The sequence below is a fragment of the Lithobates pipiens genome, unplaced genomic scaffold (assembly GCF_037356315.1).
Source record: "Lithobates pipiens isolate NorthernLeopardFrog02 unplaced genomic scaffold, aLitPip1_a1.2 Scaffold_1, whole genome shotgun sequence".
NCBI lineage: Eukaryota > Metazoa > Chordata > Amphibia > Anura > Ranidae > Lithobates > Lithobates pipiens.
In genome coordinates, this window is record NW_027507685.1 from 221,058,825 (window position 1) to 221,083,280 (window position 24,456).

At 43.5% G+C, this 24,456-nt stretch overlaps 2 protein-coding genes across 3 annotated transcripts in view; one reads left to right on the top strand and one right to left on the bottom strand.

The window, feature by feature from the left end:
- APOM (apolipoprotein M) overlaps positions 1 to 5,509 on the top strand; it is a 38,471-nt gene extending 32,962 nt beyond the window's left edge. For both annotated transcript variants that reach the window (XM_077483115.1, XM_077483124.1), the window contains exon 6: positions 5,413 to 5,509. In XM_077483115.1, the coding sequence (XP_077339241.1) occupies positions 5,413 to 5,435 (23 nt within the window). In that variant the 3' untranslated portion in view covers positions 5,436 to 5,509. The remainder of the gene's footprint in view (positions 1 to 5,412) is intronic.
- A 4,852-nt stretch (positions 5,510 to 10,361) lies between these two features.
- The window catches only part of CUNH6orf47 (chromosome unknown C6orf47 homolog), a 32,637-nt gene continuing 18,542 nt past the window's right edge, over positions 10,362 to 24,456 (bottom strand). Inside the window, exon 2 of the mRNA XM_077483136.1 lies at positions 10,362 to 14,525. Coding sequence (XP_077339262.1) covers positions 13,857 to 14,525 — 669 coding nt within the window. The 3' untranslated portion in view covers positions 10,362 to 13,856. The remainder of the gene's footprint in view (positions 14,526 to 24,456) is intronic.

Below are 24,456 nucleotides of genomic sequence, written 5' to 3' on the forward strand. Positions count from 1 at the left end.
GGTGGGGAGATGTTCTGTATTTCACAGAGGTGCCCTAGTCAGAGATGATAACACCGAGACCCCTTTCACACTGCCAGCGTTTCTCAGGCGCTACAGTGCTAAAAATAGCACCTGTATAGCGCCTGAAAAAAGCGGCTCCTTTTCACTCCAGTGTGAAAGCCTGAGGTTAAAACCACCCCGCTAGTGGTCGAATAGCGCAGCTAAAACGATGGTAAAGTAGCGCTAAAAATATCGCTGCTTTACCGCCGATGCCCTAGGCGGCTCATTGTGAAAGCAGTCTGACTGAGATAACTCTGCAGAATGCACAGCACATGGTTTTTGGCAGGATCGACAAGTATATTTTGTATTTTCTGTCACTGGCTACCAATGTAAGGGGATCCTTCTTTATCAACAACCAATGTAAAGGAGACATTTCTCTACTGACCACAAGTGTAAATGGAGAATTTTTCCACTGACCACCAATGTAAGGGGATCCCTCTCCATCAACCACCAAGGTTAAGGGGACATTTCTCTTTTGGCCACCAATGTAAGTGGATCCTTCTGCGGGGCTGTCTTAAGGCATGGGTAGCCCTGGGCACTGTGCACTTGGGCCCCATGATAATCTAGCATTACATCATACTTGACAATTGTCCCGGATTTGCTGGGACAGTCAAGCTTTTTACTGAGTGGTCCCAAGATGGCCGTGTTCTAGACAGTATCCTGGATCCTGTACTGTGCCCTCCTGATCCCAGTATTGTGTCCTCCTGCCACTTGACCTGTACTGTGCCCTTTGTGTTGATTAGTCTTTGATTTATGGTATGTTTTCTTAATAATTAAAATCTATTTTTATTGGAAGTACTATGTAGCATCCACCACCTTTAGGTGGGTGCTAATAAGTAGATGTTAGGAGAAATTGCCAGTGCCTTACACTGTTTCTTTGATTAGGCCTGGTGGGTTGATCTGGGTTTGGGAGGAGCAGTAGAATAGAGGAGAGTGTGACCACCTGTTCTTCACCCTGGAAGACCTCCCTTGCTTCTCCAGGGTAATGTTCTTCAAAGAAGGCGGGACAGGGACTGAAGAGCAGGCAGTGTATATGGCCCCGGCCCAATCATTAATTTGTATGGGCAGGGGCGGGACATACATATATACTGAGGTCACATGCTTCCTAGGGGGAGATGGGAAGAGACTAGGTCCAGAGAAGCTTCACAATGTGACCTTCAGGAATAGGCTCAAAGGCCTGGGGTTTCAGAGACCCCAGCTCCGGAGAGCAGGAACCTGACCGGAAGGCCTGAGGGTTCAGAGACCTCAGAGCTGGATGGTTCAAGTCTACAATCTGCACCAGAAACCCTGGGAAAAGAAACCAGGCATCCCGGCTGGGATGGATCATTGCACAAGAACAGGGAAGTAGCTGCAAAGCGGACGGAGTAGACCGTCATACTTCCTTGCACTACTGATAACACCATGGACCGCAGCAAGAAAATAAATGTTCACTGTTCAACTATTCGAAGGTGTCTGTTGTTACTCGTGTGGGGTGGAAGAACGGGGAAGAACGGGGTTACACCAGCAGTACTGTAATGAACTACACCAACAGCTCCCAAGTGAGTAGTGTGCTACAACTAATAAATATATGTTTACTACTATGAACTATTTAAACTTTAATGCCGCGTACACACGATCAAACTATCCGGCGGACTTAGAAAGTAGTTTTGACTCAAAATTTGTCCGCCACACTCGCAGTCCGGAGGACAATACGGCCCTGAGTGTGCTAGTCCACCGTACTTTTGAAATGAACGGACTTTCCCGCGCACAGAGGAAAGTCCGTTCATTTTTTGAGTGCACCTCCAGGTAGCCGGGACTAGCGAAGGAAGTCAATGTCACTGGCCCCGTCACCTGGTATGGACTTAAAGGGCAACAGAAGAATGGGCCCCTGCCAGTAAAAGAGCCGGAAGAAGGAGCGGAGGCTCGGCAAGAAGAACCAAAGAGGGGGACAAGACCCCCGAAGTTGGAAGAAGACCCTCGGGCGGCAGCGAAGAAGAAAGCCAGGCTCCTCCGCTAGTAAAAGAGCTAGCAGAAGATAGCGGAGGAGTCTGGAGAGAAGACCCCCCAAGACGGAAGAAGACCCCCGGAGCTGTGCAATAAATTATTTTTAACCCTTGTGTTTTGTGTTTTATTTAAATTTTTTCACAGGTGAATGGGTAGGGGTACATCGTACCCCATACTCATTCACATAGGGTGGGGGGCCGGTATCTGGGGGCCCCCTTATTAAAGGGGGCTCCCGGATTCCGATAAGCCCCCCCGCCCGCAGATCCCGACAACCAACGGCCAGGGTTGTCGGGAAGAGGCCTTTGTCCTCATCAACATGGGGACAATGTGCTTTGGGTTGGGGGGGGGGGGGGCGCTTGCTCGTCCCCACCCCCTTTCCTGACCGGCCGGGTAGCGTGCTCGGATAAGGGTCTCATATGGACCTGGGGGGGACCCCCGCGCAGTTTTTTCGGCGTAGGGCTTCCATACCATAAGTCCATACCAGGTGACGGGGCCAGCGACGTGTCAATCTCGCCGCCAAAGGCGGCGAGATTGACTTCCTTCGCTAGTCCCGGCTACCTGGAGCCGCGCTCAAAATGAACGGACTTTCCTCCGTGTGTGGGCAAGTCCGTTCATTTCAAAAGTACGGCGGATAGTCCGGCGGACAAGTCCCGTGTGTGGGCAGGTCCGGCGGACTTTACGGCCGTTTGTCCGCCAGACTAAGTCCGCCGGATAGTCTGATCGTGTGTACACGCCATTATTATTGAAAGTAGGTGCATAAATTGAGGCAAGCTGGTATGCGCCCCACTGTATTACTTTACCCAGGGACCCATGATGCTGTTAAGGTGACCCTGTCCTTCTCCGCTGCTCACCAATGTAAATAAGGCATTTCTGTACTCACCAGCAGTGTAAATAGGGCATTTCTCCACTGACCACTGGTGAAAGGGGATCCTTCGCCACCAACCACTAATGTAAAGGGGACATGTTTCTTCTGACCGCCATGTAAATCGGGCATTTCTCTTGTGATCATCAATGTGAGGGGATCCTTCTTTGCCAACAACCAAACTAAAGGAGTCATTTTTTGGCCACCAGTGTAAATTGGGCATTTCTTCACTGGCCACCAATGAAAGGGGTTCCCTCCCCATCAACCACTAATGTAAAGGGGATATGTTTTGTCTAAGTACCAATGGAAGGGGATCCTTCTTCTCTGACCATCAATATAAATCGGACATTACTGACCAAGAATGTAAATGGGGCATTTCTCCACTGACCACACATGTAAGGGGCACTTCTCTACTGATCACCAATGTATGTGGGCACCTCTTCACTGGCCACCAATGTAAGAGGGCACTACACTGACCATCAATGTAAGGTGGCCATTTTCCACTGAAAACTTGAGGTGGCACTGCAATGGCCAACAGGGCTCTCAACTAACCACCATTGAAAGGACCCCACATATTTCACTACCCGCCTTCCTCTTTTGATAATTATAGGTATTAGTTTAATTTCTTGATTTGTACTAAATCCAATCTTGTATAGGGCAGTATGTTGTTAAAAAAATGATATTTCTTATTCCTTCAAATGTAACATGTGCTGTAGATATTATCAATTTTAGCAGTAGTTCCCCAAGACCTGAAAATGATCTCAAGAGTTTTTTCCCTTAGTAAAAAGGTTAAGTCTGATTTGTATGTACTGTATATGTCTGTTATGTATATCCTGCCAGTATTCAAGCATTGGAGTTCAGGCACAGGGCCAAAATAGCATTGGTACAAGATGAGGCAAGCAGGCACTGAGTCACAAATGCCACTAATAAGTGAAATATCTTTGTATGGGGGAAAGTAAACACTTCTCAAGATGCAGTTGGAACAAACTTCCATTTCATAATGAAGGAAGAATTCCAGGTATGGCAACTTTTATATAGTCACATTGGACCAGCTTGGGCCAGTCTACATACAGTATGTGCCATATTGGTGGGGTCTATGGTTGCCATTTTTCTCATCAAACCTGAACACATTAACAGCAATCAGCAAAAAATGAATTTTTTTTAGTATACACTATAGGATTGTAACAGACCTGGGACACGGACACCTTTGGGCGCACCAAAGAGAATAGTAATTGTGGCGTGCAAAGTGCTTCCTGTCTGAATATTGTGTCAGGGTTTCAGGTGGACTGAAACCCAGACACATGGTTCAAAACAAGGACTGTCCAGGTGAATTCCGGACAGGTGGCAACCCTAGTGGGATCCCTGAAGAAGCTGGAAATCACTCTAATAGGAACTGCTGAACCAGTGATCTCTAGTAGTTTCTGGGTCCTTTGTCACCTGCCTTGCAGCTTACTGAACACAGTAGATGTGCTAGCCACTATGCTGTCTTGGCACAGTTTTCTCAATAAAAAAGTTTTCTGATTGGACAAGATGGAAGGGTGGGACAGTTACATTACGTTCTCCACTTCCTCCAATCAGAGAACACTTTGCATTCATTGAGAAAATGAAAAGTGTTCTCTGAATAGTACCCATGCATGTTTCTGTTAAAGCGTGTTCCTATGTTAACTAAGTAGAAGTGCAGCTGAGAGATCCAGAAGCTAGCAGCAATCACTGTAGTATAGGTGCCTACTACGGTGATATCCATCCATCCATCTCCCACTTGGATCCTACAGTTATGGCAATTGCATACTTATGTTGGTCCAAGCTTCCATACCTAAACTTCAGCTTTAAAGTGGTAGTAAACCACAAAAGAAAAAAAAATTGGGCCCCTGCAGGATAATGTCATAATGTGCTGGTATTTACCACATACTAGCACATTATGGCAGACTTACCTTAAAATGAAGCCCTCCAGCAGGGCACTCTCATTACTGACAGGACTTCCATATTTACCTGGTCTTCCTTCCGGGTTTGCGGCTTCGGCCATTTGATTGGCTGAGCCACAGGAGCCATGGCTGTGGCACAGTTCTCTCAATGCCGTCCATTGAGAGTGCAGTGTGCATGCACCGGTGACATCACTGGCTGCTACTAAAGTAAATATCTCCTAAACAGTGCATAGGAGATATTTACTGTACCTCCAGGTGAGCCTTATTATAGTTTTACCTGTAGGTGTAAATCACAATCCAGACTTTACTACCCACTTTAATTGATATACATAGCACTTTTCTCCCTGGGGGCAGTCATCTTGGACACGCTTAGTAGATCGTACTAGAGCCTATTAACCTACCAGCATGTCTTTGGACTATAGTAGGAACCCCACCAAGCACAGGAACTCCATGCAGATAGTTCCCATGGCAGGACGACTCAAATGGAGAACACTAGTGCTGCAAGGTAGACATGCTAGCCACTATGCTGTATGTAGACTGTACCTATTGTGTGTATACATGTCATGGTGGAGTAACATGGTGCTTTCCTTTCTTTTTGTTTTTTAGAATACTGTGGTCTGACTGAATGAGCTTACAGCTTCAATATACCGTATGGTTATATTTTGGAAGAACCTAAACAATAAACTGACTGAATGTAAATCTATATTGTGTCCATAAAAACCCTGTGTTTTTTTCAGTTACTGTGTTATTGTGCTCATTTTGATAAGGGGTATTTAACCACTTCATTACTGGGCATTTTCACCCCCTTCCTGCCCAGGCCAATTTTCAGTTTTCAGCACAATTGCGCGGTCATGCAAAACTGTATCCAAATGACATTTTTGTAATTTTTTTCCCCACAAATAGAGCTTTCTTTTGGTGGTATGTAATCATCTCTGCGTTTTTTATGTTTTGCACTATAAACAAAAGAAGAGCGACAAGTTTGAAAAAAAACTATATTATTTACTTTTTGCTATCATAAATATCCCAATTTTTTTTATATATATATTTTTTCCTCAGTTTAGGCCGATATGTATTCTTCTACATATTTTTGTTTAAAAAAAATTCAATAAGCATATATTGATTGGTTTGCTCAAAGGTTATAGTGTCTACAAAATAGGGAATAGTTATATGGCATTTTTATCATTATTTTTTTTAACTAGTAATGGCAGTGATCTGCGATTTTTAGCATAACTGTGACATTGTGGTGGACATATCGGACACTTTTGACACTGTTTTGAGACCATTCACATTTATACAGCAATTAGTGCTATAAAAATGCACTGATTATTGTATAAATGGCACTGGCAGGGAAGGGGTTAACAGCAGAGGGTGATCAAGGGGTTACCTGTATTACCTAGGGAGTGATTCTAACTGTAGGGGGAGGGGACTCACAAGGGAAGGGGACTGATCGGTGTTCCTCTGTACTGGGAACACACGATCAGTATCTGACAGGACGTGGAGCTGTGTGTTTACACACACAGGTCCATGTCTCATCTCTGTTACTGGAAATCGTGGGTGCCCGGTGGACATCGCGGCCGCCGGGCGCCCGGGAATGTCATTTGACTATGGGCAGGGAAGGAAATTACTTAAAAACAAAATGTATTTTACTTGCGGTTCTACACACATTTTAAAAATTCTGCCTGTACTTATCTGCAGAGTTAATTTAGCTCTTGAAACAGTTTTAGATTATCTGGTTATAGTAGCATATATCAGCGAAAAACAGCACAACATCCCGGATTAAATAGAACAAAAAAAATAAGCTAATGGGACTTTTAGATGCTGAAACCTCCTAATGGAATAATATCTGACACAGTGATGTATAAAATACCAAATGTATTAAATACATAAAATGTCTTATCATTTAAGACATGTGTAACAAAAATTTGAAACAGCAAACTCTGTATACACCCGTAAACAGCCCCTACAAGAAGGTGAACAATTTCCTCAATAGTCACATTATGTGTAATCATGAGCATGATAAACACTCAGGACCAAGGTATGAGAAAGGAGACACACCCAACGCGTTTCTCATGGTAGCTTCTTCAGGGGTTTTCATTGACAGAGAGGTCAGTGCACTAGAGCTGATTCAGTAATCAGCAGTTCTGGGAAACCTCAAATGAGGTGTTGCATGTTCCCACCAGGGCACTGCAGAAAGGGTCAAATGTCTGTCTCAATCATGTAGGTCTGGAACCAGCCCAAGAGAAGATGTCCCACAAAGCACATCAGAGATCCCATACACAGGAAATGGCAATTCCAAGCTAAATTGATCAAAGTTCTGCCATGCTGCACTGGGAGAAACACCCCAATATAGCTATAGACAACTGCAAAGGTAATGAGCAGCTTCCAAATGCTGATATGATCACAAAGTTAAATCTTCAATCATGGCAAATAACATCAAAAAGCCAACCGCAAAAGGCTCCCTTCCTGGTGTCACAATAACCACACATTCCCTATGGAAAGCAATCTCCAAATCAGGATCCACAGGTTCTCCTAGTGCAGCATGGCAGAACTTTGATCAATTTATCTTGGCATCACAATTTCCTGTGTATGGGATCTCTGATGTTCTTTGTGGGACATCTTCTCTTGGGCTGGTTCCAGACCTACATGATTGAGACAGACATTTGACCCATTCTGCAGTGCCCTGGTGGGAACATGCAACGCCTCTTTTGAGGTTTCCCAGAATTTACTGAATCAGCTCTAGTGTACCGACCTCTCTGTCAACAAAAACCCCTGAAGAAGCTACCACGTGAAACCATGTGAAATGCGTTGTTGTGTTTATCATGATCATGATTACACATAATGTGACTATTGAGGAAATTTTTCACGTTGTTGGGGCTGTTTACGGGTGTATACAGAGTTTGCTGTTTCGTATTTTTGTTACACATGTCTTAAATTTTATTTATTTAATACATTTGGTATTTTATACATCACTGTGTCAGATATTATTCCATCAGGAGGTTTCAGCATCTAAAAGTCCCATTACTCTATTCTTTTTGTTCAGTTTTAGATTATCCCCTGATATTTTGTTACATGGTGTCCTTGACACAACTCCTGTCCTATAGTGGTGTGATTGGATTTTTCAACTATTGACAAGGTAGTATCCCAGCATCACAGGGTAGGGGTCTTGTTAGCACCCCCATAAAAATTGGACTGGTACTGGGTACTCGTTTTTAGACTTTTGCGTGGCATTATACCTTTAAAACCTCTATATCAGCCGTGTTCAGTTGGAATTTGCATGTTTGAAGATTTGTAAGAACAGAAGGTCTATGACATGCCATTCCTGTAACCCAGCCCTGTGTGTTCCAGATATAGAATAGGAGGGTGAGATGCATGTATATTATCAGCCCCAGCCCTTACGTAAGTAAGGTGTGAGTCATGTTTGCCATTGCCTTGTCTCTGTGTTATAACCTGAATCTGCTGACAACTGTGGCTCATGTACTAGATAAGGCTGGTCATACAGTAGTAGATTTTCATAAAAAAAAAAAAATGTATTTTCTAATTGATGTAAGGTCATTTTCGGCATTCGTTTTTTTCGACCACAGCGATGAAACAATTCAAAAGAGCAGGATGGAAAATTCTTCTTGAAATTTCTAACAGTGAATGTGGTTCTCGTTCAGGAAAGTCCATTCAATCCAAAATAATATGTTAAAAGCAAAACTTTTAAATGACATCGGTCGGGTCACTGAATGTATTCGTACAAATATTCGTTCAAAAATCTACTAGTCTATGGCTAGCTTTAAGGAGCCAATACATCATTCATTTTTTTTTTTGTTCAACCCAATTCAATGTGGATGGGGGAATCCTCCCCACTGTGGTATTGTATTCTGACAGTGGGGAAACTTCCCTGCCATCAGAACACATTTATCAGTGCTGCCGGCTATAACAAGCAGCACTGATCAATCAGGAAAAAACTCAACAGGCTGATTGTACAGAAGTTGAGCAGTAGATCGTTGTCTGTACGACCAGCTTCCAAATTCAGTCAGTCCCTGCTAAACCAACTGAATTTCAATCCATGTATGGCTGCTCTAATGCCCTGTACACACGGTCGGACATTCCGACGACAAAATCCTTGGGATTTTTTCTGAGGGATTTTGGTCCAAACTTGTCTTGTATACAGACGGTTACACAAAGTTGTCAGAAAATCCGATCATTCAGAACGAGGCGACGTAAACCACGTACGATGGGACTATAAAGAGGGCAGACGCTAATAGCTTTTGTCTCGTAATTTATTCTGAGCATGCATGGCACTTTGTCTGTCGGAATTGTCTACACACAATCGGAATTTGTTGTTGCAAAATTTTAGATCCAGCTCTCAAACTTTGTGTGTCGGAAATTCAGATGGAAAAGTCCGATGGAGGCCACAGACCGGGCCACGGAGAATGATGTCACAGCTTGGCTCCCCCTTCCTCCTCCTTCTGCTGCCGGGCCAGTAGAGGATGTGCAGCAGTGCCTCTGGCATGCGCAGTAGGGACCCGGCGTGAAGCCGTAATGCTTTACTACCAGTGTTCTGGCACAAAGTGTCCACCTATCGGATAGTGTCCGGCCCGTACTGTGCAGGCGCATCGCTTGAGCAGTACGGGGCACAAGGAGAAGACGAACATCTCCGAAGAAGAAGAAGAAGAGTCCAGGTTGAAGCCCCACCATCCAAGTGGACATAGGGTTGCAGATATTAAGATGGCCCCTCACGGGCTCGCTTTGCTCGCCACGCTTCGGGCACGGCCTCGCTTCGATCGACTCTTTTATATGCTAACTCTATGTCCACTTGGATGGTGGGGCTTGAACCTGGACACAGTGCGCAGGTGCCGTTCTCCTTCAGAGATGTTCGGCTTCTCGGCGGACACTATGTGATGGGGGACAGTATCTGATAGGACACCGGGTTCCCTTACTGGCAAAGGCGGCAGCAGCAGCAGCACTCGACAGCTAATGGAAACATCAGTTGCAGTGACAACATCGCTGGACTCTAGGACAGGTAAGTGTCTTATTATTAAAGTCAGCAGCTGCAGTATGTGTAGCTATTGACTTTTAATTTTTGTTGGGCAGACCTCCGCGTTGAGGCTGGGTTCACACTAGTGCAGATTGGAATGTGGGTTTCTCTGCATCCAATTCACATGGCAGGAGAGTGCCCGGCTCTCAATGGCGCTGGTTCACACATCTCTGTGGCGGACTCCGAATGGATTGCACAGGAATCCTATGCGTCTTTGGCTCAGTTTCAGGTCCAAAACTCAGGCAAATATTCTGGGCTGATTCGTTCCTGAAACGGAGACACACCGGACCCTTGCTGTGAGCTGCGTCCACACCAAGTGTGAACTCAGCTTTAAGTATATGTAAACACTCACCTTGTAAAACAGCCTATTCAGTTTAAAGTGGTTGTAAAGGCAATTTTTTATTTTCTTTTAAATAACAAACAATCTGTGGAACTGACTACGCTGTGCTCTCATGTCTAGTGTGGTCAGTTATTAATAGGAAAGAAGAGGGACGGTCAGGAATACAAGGAATTTCACACAAAAGAAGCAATACAAAGAGCACAGGAGATTTTTTTCATACAAGTACATGGTACAGCAGCCACATATCAGGAATATAAAGTGTTGGGTTTACATATTCTTTAAAGTGGATGTAAACCTGAAAAAAAAAATTTAATTAGTTCTTGCACCATGTACAGTATAGGATTTCATGTCATCCGTGCCCAGTCTTGCCACGAAGAGTTAATCCAGCCCTGAGCAATCCTCATCTTTTTTCAGTAAGATAAAAACTGACACACAGTGTCAAGTGATTTACATATCTCATGTAGGAGCCTGAGAGAGGCATTCTGTGTACTTTAGAGCCCCTCCTTCTTTCTTCTCCAGCTCTCCCAGGATTGGCTGCTTCACACCTCAGCATGATTGGGCATGCTGAAGTCATGTGGTGACTTTTCTGGGTTTTGACTGGATGTTAGTGATCATAGAAGAAGTTCAGCGTAAGAAATACACAGGAGAAAATGCATGTTGACAAGGGGAGTGAAGAGGTGGGCGGGGAGTCTTCTGACATCACGACTCCACCCAACGAGCTCCAGACAACAGACCCACCCACAGAATCTGCAGTTTTTCGGGTCTCATAACAGATAGAGGGGAGACATTTGACAGGTAAGGATACATGCAGGATGCATATATATCCTTATAGATAACCACTATGGCAGTAGTTTGGAAAGGATGAGAGTGGGTTTACATCCACTTTAAGGACAGGTTAACAGAATAATACTTAGCAGTGTTGTAAAAAAAACATTTAATGGTTTTCGAATTAACACACAACTGGACTAATGTCTTCTACTGTTGACTGATGATAATCCGGTAGCAGTCCTTGACTTTTCATAGTTTGATACACCTGTACCAGCCAGTGTGAAAATTCATCCACTTTATAACTATAAAGTTGCTCACAGCTCCAACAAAAAACTAATCGATACAACAGTTAAAAATAAAAAATAAAATAATAACCGTGCAGAGTAGCGTACCTTTGTAATTACAATGTGCAGATATAAACTGTACGAACCACAGATATTAAATATTAGACCCCTGGCTCAGAATGAATGTTGATCCCCCTATAGATATTCTGGATTTTCACTTTGAACTTTGTGGTCCCTCTTGTGTTGACCTGTCTTCCAGAACAACGGGAACTATTTTATGTTGAATAGGTTCCACCAAAATGTCAGTTTGCAAGGTAATCCCCATTATTCTTACAAATATTTGATGTCAGTTTAGAACTGCAATGCATTCTGGTCCATGTGATATTAGTATATTACTGATGAAAACCTGAACAGTGTTTTGCTCATTTCACAGGAAAACCTACAAATATCTATAGAAATATTAATAATAATATAAATGATTGGATCCCAGTGTACTCTTCTTGAATCAGACCACCACTATAATCTGGGGGGGGGGGCAGCCAAAATAAATCATATAAACTTCCTCCCAACAACTAAAATAATAATATTAAGACAACATATTAGTTATATTTAAAGCTGAACTCCAGTCAACCCAACAAATAGCTTTTTGGTGAACTTCCCCCCTACAGAGTAAGGGTTAAGGGGTTAGCTCACCTATGCCAAAAAACTGTCTATGCAGGGGTTAGTGTAGCTAAGAACAAAGTGTGCAGCTTTGACCAATGTTAAATAATGCCCTTGCTATAGGTGTTGGCTATTTAAGTACCTTCCAAAGCCTTTCTGAAAAACTCCCAGCGTTGGCATCATCCTGTCCTGCCTTGTTGTTAATACGTTGCTAAGATAGTACCAGCTGATTCAAACTCCTTTGCATGTGCTCTCATACCTGTTGCAGTAGCTTTGAGCTCAGCAATGAGATAGTTGACCACGCATGTGCAAGGATTTGAGCGCTCTCTCTGGTGATGGTGGGGGTGAGCAATAATGGCTGGGAGTGTCATAGCAACGTCCTAGCAGTAAGATAGAATGGGATAATGCCATCTCTGGGAGTTTTTGGGTCAAGCTTTAGGAGGTACGTAAATGGCCTACATCTATAGCAAAGGCACTATTTAACTTTGGTCGAAGCTGCACAAGTTTGTTTTTATCTACAGACGCCCCCTTACATGCATTGGCAGCTTTCTGGTAAAGGTGAACTCTTTAAGACGTTAATTTGAAGGTGTAGGACCGGCAAAGGGGAGCAGCTACGGAGGACCAATAGTCCATCTGGGAACCGGTGGGGGAAAAAAAAATTATTCTTCTGCTTTACTCTCCACTAGACTCAACAATCAATTAAAAGGTCAGCTCACCTTTACAATAAAATTGCCCATGCATTCCAGCACCCCCACTGCATTAAAAACACTTCTCAGGTATTAAAAAAGAAGCACTTTTGCATGGCTTTTCCCAAGCCCCTTTGAAAAAGTCCTAGGTAGGCAACTGAACCCCTCCTTTCCTCAGGCCTACTTGGATAGCACAGGGCAGACACAAGGCATGCACCCCTTATTTCACCTTTACAATAAAATTATTTTAAAGGGAATATGTGCCCTGGGTGCAGTGCTGATATATGGATTAGGGGGCATGCTGGATGCTTTGGCCAGTCCATTCTCTGGTGGCTAACTGGCAGTCATGACTGCAGTGTCACTCCTGTCAGAGGGAGCAGGGGCCTCAATAGCTACTGGAGGGAGGATTCTGCTCTCTTCTACCTCCAATAGCAGCCTACTGTGAACAGAAGAGAGCAGGCTGCAATTGAGAACACACCCCCATCCCAGCAAGGAGCCACTGGGGAGGGAGGGCAGACTGCTCTTCTTCTCGTCTCCCCTTGTCATATTACATGCCCCGAGATGGGAGGAAGGAGAAGTCGCCTTCATTCCTGGTCCTCTCTCAAGCCTGTTTGAAAAACTTCTAGGTTTGCATCTGACCCCCCAGGCCCATCTAGACAGGACGGGCCAGATGTCAGGTGTGCACCTCAGTGTAGCAGGAAAGAACTCTCGGGCCCATACAAAACCTGCACGTGCCCAGTGTGTCTATGCCTCCCTCTGTCACAGCCGTGGTTCAGATCAGCAGTGTGTGCGTGGGGGAAGGTGGTCCTTACCTAGGAGTTTTTTAGACAGGCTTAGGAGATCCAGCTTACAGTCTAAAGGTATAACATTAAAAGGCTGTTTCTTATTTAAAACCTGAGCAGTGTTTTTGAATGCCCTGGGGACACAGGATTGCCTTTGCAATTTTATTGTAAATGTGCACTAACCCTTTAACCCTTACTATACAGAAGGGGGTATTTTTTTAAATGCTGACCAGTGTTCATATTTAATAAAATAGGACTTAATTGGCTGCAATAAGAGACACAAGGAGTAAAATCACAGTTCTGCATCAAGTTAGCAATGGCAGCTTCCAACTTTTGTTTTCTATGGGAGATCCAACATTTAAGTTTTCCCTACTTTGGCTCTGCTGAAGAAATCACATTGTAGTATGTCAGGTTGTACTTTTTCACAATATTTCCTTCAATCTTTAAAGTACTTAAGGCATTGTGGTGTCCAATATAACAGACAAAGATAGCTGCTTTCCAATCTACTCAAGCATGTCCAACTTCCTCTTCCCCCTCGCTCTCCCACTCATCCTGCGAGTTGCCTTCATCTTCACTTCCCCCGGCCCACCTGTCCTCTCCATACTGAATTTCTTCTTCAACATCTTCTTCCTTCTGCTCACTCTCAATGGCTTCTTCTTTCCCCTTTTCATCCTCCCGCTCTGTCCTGAGGCTAACAATTAAGACCAGTGTTTGTAAAATCACATAAAGTGACGTCAGTTGAAAGATGTACTCTTGGGCCAGCCAAAGGAGGAGATACATGCCATACGTTGTGGCCAAGAAGACAGCCAGTCCATGGATCCACAGCTGGAGGGCTCCTTGGATTCCAAAAACATCCAATGTTATCCGAAAAACAGGAGAAAAGAGCCAGAGACAGCCAGATGCGCAAACATCTATGATATGGTGGACCAGGTTGATGCAGATCTGAAAATGTTCACTCTCAATGTTTGAATGGATAGTTGGCTTGTCGCGGTTCCTCAGTGATGGAAGGTATGACTGCAGAGTGGATATACTTGGCAAGGGTATTACTGGGAAGGTCCATTGTCTAGGTTTTTGTGGTGAGCTTTCTGGTTGTGATGGAGTACCTTTTGAAGAACGAAGGAATTTAGAAAAGAAGGCCGGTGGCGATGGCCATTTCATAGACCGATGGAGGAACATCTAGACAGATCAAAAAGAAAGAAGTCAGCTCAAGTAAATAACATTAAAGTGAACCTATCTGCTATCATAATCATAAACCATTCAAAGTAATACTCTCGTCTAGGAGCAGACATCACAAGGTGCCTGCTATTACTTGCTATAAAATATCCTATGTGTACCCTTCTAAAAGAAGTTTCACCTTGCAATCTGCCATGGCCTGGTTCACATCTATACAGTTTGATTTTGATCCGTTTTTGCATATTTTATTTTTTACATTCATTTTCAATGCGTTTTTTTAATGCGTTTTGATGCTTTTTTTATGGTCAATTTGTTGTTGGGCAGATTAAAACCACTTGAAGACATAGAAAGACACAATAGCAGCGCTCAAATGAAACCAATATAAAAAAAAAAATCAAGTCGATATATTCAAACAAGTTCATTTATTGAATGCTCTAAGGCCCCTTTCACATGGGACGGATCCATAATGATCCGCCCCGTGATGATCCGCTTGCTCAGCGGGGATCGCTCCGTTTATCCCCGCTGAGCCAGCGGATGATAGGGTGGTCCTGGCACACTGTGCAGGGACTGCCCTGTCAGCTCTCCGCTCTCCTCTATGGGGGATCGGATGAACACGAACCGTCTGTCCGTGTTCATCCGATTCGCTCTGCAGACGGATAGAAAAATTGGATTTTCAGAATTGGACAATAGCGGAGATGGACAATATCGGGTGTCTGCGGATGTTCATCCGCAGACACCCGCTATCCCATAGGAATGCATGTATGTCCGTATTTTATCCGCAAGCGGATGGATGAAATACGGACATACGTTCCACATGTGTGAAAGGGGCCTAAAAGTTAATTAGTAAATTAAGTAAATTAAAGAGTAAATGATTTTGGCTCGATTAATGATTTCAATCGATTTCGGCTTTCGGCATGTGTTCTTAGCGGCTGCACCTGTACCACCAGGGCTCTCTGCGGGATGCCGCCAAACCCCCATTAGCCAACCTGCTCAGCCTGCAACAGTGAGTTTTCACAAACCCACATCTTGTAACACATAGCGTGACGGAACACATTGCAATCAGAGCAATTACCAGGAGCTGAGTCCATCTTGATCACCACATCCTGCCTTGCACTTTGGGCTATTGGATCATATATTTCAAGATTAGAACTTGGAGTCAACTCATGATGTTAACTCTGTGTCATCTGGCGGTATCGTATACAATTTATGTTAAAGTGTCTGAGTTCACACAATGATATGTGTGTCATCACGACAATTTCCAGTTACTTTCATTTACTCTTTATACTGACAGTTGTGTGTTTTTATAGAATTCACTTTTGGGCATTCAATAAATTAACTTGTTTGAATATATTAACTTGAACATTTTTTTATATTGGTTTCATTTGAGCGCTACTATTGTGTCTTTCTGGTTTTCTATTCATCCATTTCATCCCAAGTGGTTGGCAGCTGCACTGGATACTTAATATTTTTTTATTATTAACTTTCTGACAGGACTTGAATTTGGTTATACATGGACTGCCAGATCTAGCGCCAAAAGACTTCATTTTTGAACTATTGCACTTGAAGACAGAATTTTCTGCCACTTTTTGTTTAAATTTTTTTTTTCTAGAAAAAAAATAAAAATACAGTACACACAGTAAAATACAGTATATATATATATATATATATATATATATATATATATACACATACACACTACCGTTCAAAAGTTTGGGGTCACATTGAAATGTCCTTATTTTTGAAGGAAAAGCACTGTACTTTTCAATGAAGCTAACTTTAAACTAGTCCTAACTTTAAACAAATATATTCTATACATTGCTAATGTGGTAAATGACTATTCTAACTGCAAATGTCTAGTTTTTGGTGCAATATCTACATAGGTGTATAGAGGCCCATTTCCAGCAACTATCACTCCAGTGTTCTAATGGTACAATGTGTTTGCTCATTGGCTCAGAAGGCTAATTGATGATTAGCAAACCCTTGTGCAATCATGTTCACACATCTAAAAACAGTCTAGCTCCTTCCAGAAGCTACAAAACTGACCTTCCTGTGGAGCAGATTGAGTTTCTGGAGCATCACATTTGTGGGGTCAATTAAACGCTCAAAATGGCCAGAAAAAGAGAACTTTCATCTGAAACTCGACAGTCTATTCTTGTTCTTAGAAATGAAGGCTATTCCATGCGAGAAATTGCAAAGAAATTGAAGATTTCCTACAACGGTGTGTACTACTCCCTTCAGAGGACAGCACAAACAGGCTCTAACCAGAGTAGAAAAAGAAGTGGGAGGCCGCCTTGCACAACTAAGCAAGAAGATAAGCACATTAGAGTCTCTAGTTTGAGAAACAGATGCCTCACAGGTCCCCAACTGGCATCTTCATTAAATAGTACCCGCAAAACACCAGTGTCAACATCTACAGTGAAGAGGCGGCTGCGGGATTTTGGGCTTCAGGGCAGAGTGGCAAAGAAAAAGCCATATCTGAGACTGGCCAATAAAAGAAAAAGATTAAGATGGGCAAAAGAACACAGACATTGGACAGAGGAAGACTGGAAAAAAGTGTTGTGGACGGATGAATCCAAGTTTGAGGTGTTTGGATCACAAAGAAGAACGTTTGTGAGACGCAGAACAAATGAAAAGATGCTGGAAGAATGCCTGACGCCATCTGTTAAGCATGGTGGAGGTAATGTGATGGTCTGGGGTTGCTTTGGTGCTGGTAAGGTGGGAGCTTTGTACAGGGTAAAAGGGATTCTGAATAAGGAAGGTTATCACTCCATTTTGCAACGCCATGCCATACCCAGTGGACAGCGCTTGATTGGAGCCAATTTCATCCTACAACAGGACAATGACCCTAAACACACCTCCAAATTGTGCAAGAACTATTTACAGCAGAAGCAGGCAGCTGGTATTCTATCGGTAATGGAGTGGCCAGCACAGTCACCAGATCTGAACCCCATTGAGCTGTTGTGGGAGCAGCTTGACCGTATGGTACGCCAGAAGTGCCCATCCAACCAATCCAACTTGTGGGAGCTGCTTCTAGAAGCGTGGGGTGCAATTTCTCCAGCTTACCTCAATAAATTAACAGCTAGAATGCCAAAGGTGTGCAATGCTGTAATTGCTGCAAAAGGAGGATTCTTTGACGAAAGCAAAGTTTGATGTAAAAACAATGTTATTTCAAATACTAATCATTATTTCTAACCTTGTCAATGTCTTGACTCTATTTTCTATTCATTTCACAACGTATGGTGGTGAATAAGTGTGACTTTTCATGGAAAACACAAAATTGTTTGGGTGACCCCAAACTTTTGAACGGTAGTGTATATATATATTTTTTTTTTATCAGACACCCTGGGGAATAAAATGGGATTGGAATTTTTTATGTCACAATGGTATTTGCGCAGCGGTTTTTCAAACGCAATACTCCAGCTTCTTTGTAAAACATAAGAGATGATCTTACGCCGAGTAAATAGATACCTAACATGTCATGCTTGTGTAATGGCAACAAACTACGGTACTTAAAAAATCTCCATAGGTGACGCTTTAAACATTTTCAAAAGTTACCTGTTTAGAGTTACAGAGAAGGTCCAGTGCTAGAATTATTGCTCCCGCTGTATTGTTCGCAGTGATACCTCACGTGTGGTACGAACACCGTTTACATATGTGTGCGTGACTTATATATGCGCTCGCTTCTACGTGCGAGCTCGGAGGGATGGGGGCAATTTAAAAAATATATATTATTCATTGTATTTTTTACTTTTACACTGTCCCTTTAATTTTTTTGTTCACTTTTATTCCTATTACAAGGAACATGAACATCCTTTGTAATAGAAAGAAGGATGACAGGTCCTCTATCGCCTCTGTGACCAGCCGGCTGCACCGTTGGATAATTTCCTCTGTGCGCCGGTAAAAATGGTAAGCCCAAGAAACACCGGCGAGTGGTGGGAGCGAGGGAGGGAGCGAGGGAGGGAGCGAGGGAGGGAGCGAGGGAGGGAGGGAGCGAGGGAGGGAGGGAGGGAGAGAGCGAGGGACGTCCCCTCCCGCCGCTTCTGAAAGCATTCCAGCGACTCATGCTCTACACAGGGATTTCAGTAGAGCTAAAAGCAATTGTACAATCAGATTGTAATGTGTACAGTCAGCTTTTAATGGACAATAATAGTTACCTTGTGGTACATGCTCTTAGGCAGGACTTTTACTTTTAAAGGTGCAGAATGGTTGACACGTTTGCCTTAAATAGCAAATTGATTTCATCAGATAGAAGATGATAATGTAGCATGTAATGAGGTAATCAAACACTCTGAGATGCATAACCAGTTTGATCAGTTCACCATAATGCTGTTACACATTACAAGCTGCTCACAACACAGGATCACGTCATAAAGTTGTGGTATTAAAGGGTAAGTTCACCTATGCCAAAAAACTGCCTATGCAGATAAGGGGAGTCTGTAAATAAAAACAAATTGTGCAGCTTTGACTAAAGTTGAATAATACCCTTGCTATAGGTGTAGGCCATTTACATATAGTACCTCATGAAGCCTAACTGGAATACTCAAGGACGTTGCTAAGTAATCCCAAGACGTTGCTAAGTGAGGCCTAGTCATTACTGCTCACCATCACAGGAGTGAGCTATCAAATGTTGAACTCAGAATTACTGTATCAGGGGAGGGAAAGAGCACGTGAGGGGCTTTAAACCCATGTTCACACTGAATGCGGCTTTGAAAATATGCAACTTCACTTCAAATCAGACAATGTCAAAGCTGCAGGTCAGTGCGACTTCAGGTACTACTTGGCTGACATCTGTGGGACATTATGTACAGATGTCTAAGCAAGTGGCACCTGAAATTGCAAAAAATATTGCAGGAAGTTTTTTTTAACCCCTAAGCGCCAGCCACACGCAAATATGCGGCTGCTCGTTGGGTGGACCTTGCATAGTTGCCAACTGTCCCGAATTTCCCTTTTCCTGATTTAATTGTGTCCCGGGAAATTCGGTTATTCACGATTTTTCGCCGCCGGCCGCGACAATGTCCCATCCCCTAATTAGAATACAACTCCGCCTACAGTCAAAAAAGTGCCCTGGAATTTTTTTTACAATGTTGGCAACTATGACCTTGGTGCTGAGCAGTTGCATATTTGCATGAATTGGTGTAAGAACAGCTGTGCCAAGAGCATGCCCTGCGCGCTCCCAGCACAGTAACTGGTGGCTAATGAAATCACGTGACCACCAATCACGGTGGTCAAATGGTCATAAACCCCACCCTGTCTCCTGCCATCCTAAACCTATTAAAGTGTCGGAAGGCACCGGCGCCAAGAGGTTAAAATCAGCGTGGTATAGGCAGTTATTTTTGTAAAGGTGAATTTACCCTTCTAAGGAAGAACGGGCCCAGCACTTCTAATCAAAAACAATGAGGCTTTCCCTTAGTGTGCAGCAAGGGATGAAATGGCTTATTGGGTACACTGGGAACATTTCTGGATTGTAAAGCTATAGGAGCCTGAGGTGTTTGAAGTGTGGCCCTTGGGCCCCAGCAGTGAGTATTGTAGAGGGAGGATTGATTTGTAAAAGGTCCCTTTAGTACTAGTAAAGTCTAGTAGTAATGCAACATGTCCCTAATCTCTGACTGTCTTCTACAGCATGACTTCAGTCTCCAGCCATTTTGTAGAACATTCTGTAGAGCAATCTCTGTCCATTTCCTCCATCAAGTCTTCAGTCTGAGGCATTACCTTAAATAAATAATACATGTGGCCCTTTGGAGACACTAAGGCTCCCATTACCTTGCACGTTGACAATCACTGTTGTAGGTAGTTAAGCTGTACGGGTTTTTAAGAAATGTTGTGAACCACAAGAGCTTGTTGGTCAGCTCCTTGGTCAGCTCCTCCCCTCTTTTCTATGGTTGCTGTAAGGTAGTGGAAATTTTTGGTAAAGGAACTGAATGGCAGTTGAGCCTTTCAGTCATAGCGCTTCTGCAGGCTGGCCTGCATTAATTACAATGGTAATGGGCAAACAGAATGGAGATACACAAAGTAGGCCCTAAACCTGGCACTTCCAAAATACAATGACATCTACATTACCAAAAGAACAGCGCAGATCACTCCCCCTCCTTCCCATCTTCATCAACTAATTTATGTCTAACTTAAACCTTCTCTTTTTTTGGTTTTGATGTGAGGCAAAATACACAACTAGTAGTTGCAACTCAAAACCCATGCAGATTGTGTTCCTGGTATTCACATAGTATTTACAGCTGCTACTTGCTCATTATATATGTGCAATTTCATATATATATTTGTCCTATGCTGTAAGGAGGGTTTTTCTTAGGAAAATGGAGACTCAACGCATTTGAGAATTCTCCCATTAAAATCAATGGAATTTGGTCCACCACAAAATGGCCAGCAGCCAGAGCCCTAATTACAAGGACAGATTGTTTAGCGTTGATGGAGATGCTAGGAGCGGAAGCTGTTTGCAGAGACATCTGCGGGGAGAGTCAGTCTTCACAGCTGTTCCCCGCACTGATCATTCCTGGGAGGCGCTTGTGGGTGTGTGGGAGCTGCCTCAGAAATGCGGGAATCTCCTGCACCTCACAGGAGACTTGAAATGTCTGCACTCAAAGGCTGACTCCACTATTAAAGCGGGAGTCCGCCGGGACTCCGCGTTTTTTTTTTTTTTTTAAGTCAGCAGCTACAAATACTGCAGCTGCTGACTTTTAAAATAGTGACACTTACCTGTCCGGCGCGCCCGCGATGTCGGCACCCGAAGCCGATCTCTAGATCGACACTCGAGTGCTGCCGCCACCATCTTGGGTATGGGAATCAGGAAATGGAGCCTTTCGGCTTCATTTCCCGGTTCCCTACTGCGCATGCGCGAGCCGCGCTGCGCAATGAGGACGGTCCCCGCTGCCTCTGGGATCTGTGTGTTTCCCAGCAGGCAGCGGGGCACTTGCGGAAGGGGGCGGGCACTTGCGGAAAGGGGCGTAATGTACGCCCCTTTCCGCAGAGAGCTAGCCCGGAAGTGGGTGCAGTTACCTGGATTATCCAGGTAACTGCACCCCCCTCCCCCCTGAAAGGTGCCAATTGTGGCGTCGGAGGGGGGGAGGAATCCGATGAGCGGAAGGTCCATTTTAGGGTGGACCTCCGCTTTAAGATCATGTTTCATGTTACACAAGTATTTAAGTGTAGCATGAAACATGGTCTACTTATACAACCCCCCTCCACACCTACAAGATTGCAGGGGTTCTTCGCTCCTGTAATTTTCAAAGATCGGCAAGGCCACTTCTAGCTCTGCCTGTGCAGCCACGTCATTAATTTCCAGGAATCTGTAAATTAAAAAACGACATATCTTCCACCACAGCAAAGAACTGTAGTTCTAAATGGAGCACAAGTGTGGTGAAGTCACTGTGCTCGTAGTCCATTGACTCCAGCCTCGTAACTGATGGTCTGTACTTCAGTATGGACCTGGGGCTGGAGGAAAGTCTTCAGGAGCCAGAGCATTGCACCCGAAATTCACTGATCGCAGTTGTAAAAGCAAAAAAATAATCAATGTACATTTTTGCTTTAGGCCCCCTTTCACACATACGGCCTGCTTGTCTGTTTTGAATCCATCCATTGACGGATGAAGAACTGACATCAATGCATTTCTATGGAAAAATTTATGTAAATGGATGATCATCCATTTACATACGTTTACATCTGATTCTGTAAACATCCATTTTTTGTTTCAAATTACTTTTTATTTCATTTTTAAGAAAAACATCATATTAACATTTATCCAATATTCAAAGAGAGCACACCTAAAAAAACAAAACAAAAAAAACACTTCCTTTACATAACCATATAAATATCTTAATTATAAACTCAATCCCATTCATAATATATATATATATATATATATATATATATATATATATAAAATTTCCCTTCTCTATCTCCTTCTTCCTCCCTCCTCCCCCTCCCCCCTTTTTTTTGGAACCGATTAAAGTCCTATTTTTCTTCCTTTAAAGAAAAAACAGATCGGACAAAAACAAATGTAAACAGAAAAGTGGTCCAGTTTTGCATGAAAAAAATGGCCCCAGGACTCAAGTGGTTAAGGACTCTAGCTGGTGGATGTAAAAAAATTCTGTAAAAATGTATGAAAAATGTATGAAAAACTGATGTAAACTTCATCCGTCATTTCTTTGAAAAAATGTGACTGAACTGATGTATGAAAGGAGTCTTAGGCCCCTTTCACACGGATGGCTGTTCTACCGCAGTTTAGCATATATTTTTTTTTTCTGTGAAATTCAAGACTCCAGGCACAGGGATCGGCTGCATTTGTACAGTGCAATTACCTGCGTTTGTGCGCGTTTCTGTGCAGTTGCGTTCAGATGCAGTTATCTAATATAGTCGTTCCCATAGCAACCCTTTTTTTAATTAATTTTTTTGGTCCCTTGAATACCTTCTCACGCTGCTATCCGCAGTTGACACAAAAGACTGCGATTACTTGCAGTTATGTGCATATAGCTGCGCTACATCGCACCTGGACGCATTCAAATCTATTTTTTCTATTCGCACCGAATCGCATGTAACGAAATTGCAGCTAAACGCTGTGTCTGAATGGGGCCATAGGGAAGCATTGTGTGCTTTTAGCTACGGTAGAAAACTAGAAAATCCGCAGCTAAAAGCACCATTCTATCCGTCCCTGTGAAAGGGGCCTTAGGCAAAATAGGTCATGTTATTATTTCTTACTAAAGGCTGAATTCTCATTTAAAAGGTATGTAAACCTTGACAATTGAAGTAGAACTAAAGGCAAAATGTTTTTGGATAGATTACGAGAGGGTTATAACCTCCGTTGTCTTTTTTTGCCTTCTGTGTCACATTGTGTAGGTTTCCCTTGACTTCCTGTCCCATAGACAACCAACAGGAGGTTGTCATCAGGGTCAGCCAAACAAGTGCCCCGGTGTTGTGACAAAACGACCAACCTGGCAGAATGTGCAACCCTCGTCACTTCCATGGTATGTGGAATCAGTTGGAGCTCCACCATGGCGCAATGTGTCATACATCCCTTCACTGGCTGATGTCAGTGAACTGAGGAATTTGCCTGAAAAAATGCTCAAATGACTACTGCACATGCGCACAGCGGAAATCAAACTAAGACTTACGAAATTGACTTTCTTAAAGTGGTGTTCCACCCACATTTTTTTATTTTTTTAAAGTCAGCAGCTACAAACACTGTAGCTGCTGACCTTTAATAAGGACACTTTCCTGTCCAGGGGGCCCACGATTTTGCCTCCCCTGAGGCCGATCCGTCCATTGGATCGGGTGCAGTCGCCACCATTCAAATTAAGGGAAACAGGCAGTGGAGTCTTGTGGCTTCACTGCCAGTTTTCCTACTGCGCATGCGCGAATCGCGCAGCTCTTTGTGAATGGCCGGCTGTCTTCTGGGACACACACGTCTCAGAAGATATCAGGGGGGCTCGCTGCCGAAGAAGAGGATATGACGTCCTGCGCTGCGGACTAGATGGATTGGTAATACAGGCTGTACTTCAAAAAATAGTAAGTTCCAAGAAAAAAATACATTTTTAACGAGACAAAAACAAGCGGTAGAGAGGTGGTCTTTCATTTAAGACCACCTCTCAAAAGTGGGTGGAATTCCACTTTATGGCCATCTTGCTACACCTTACACTTGATGTGAACACACCTACAGCAATAAACAGAAAAGTCAGTGCTACTACCCATACACCACATAGATAGCAGAGCTCCCAAGTGCTCAATCCACAGTCGCTGGCTGAGTAGAGTAATGTAGAAAAGATTATGTTATGACTAAGGCCTTATAGGCTGAAACACGTCAACTGACTTAATCTGTGTTTGTTCACTGTGGCTAGTCAATAAAATTAAGAAATTTTAAGAGCAACAACCGGAGTGCGGATCATATTTTCTACACCTACAGTAAGCAGGCGGAGCAGCCGAAATCTTGCTA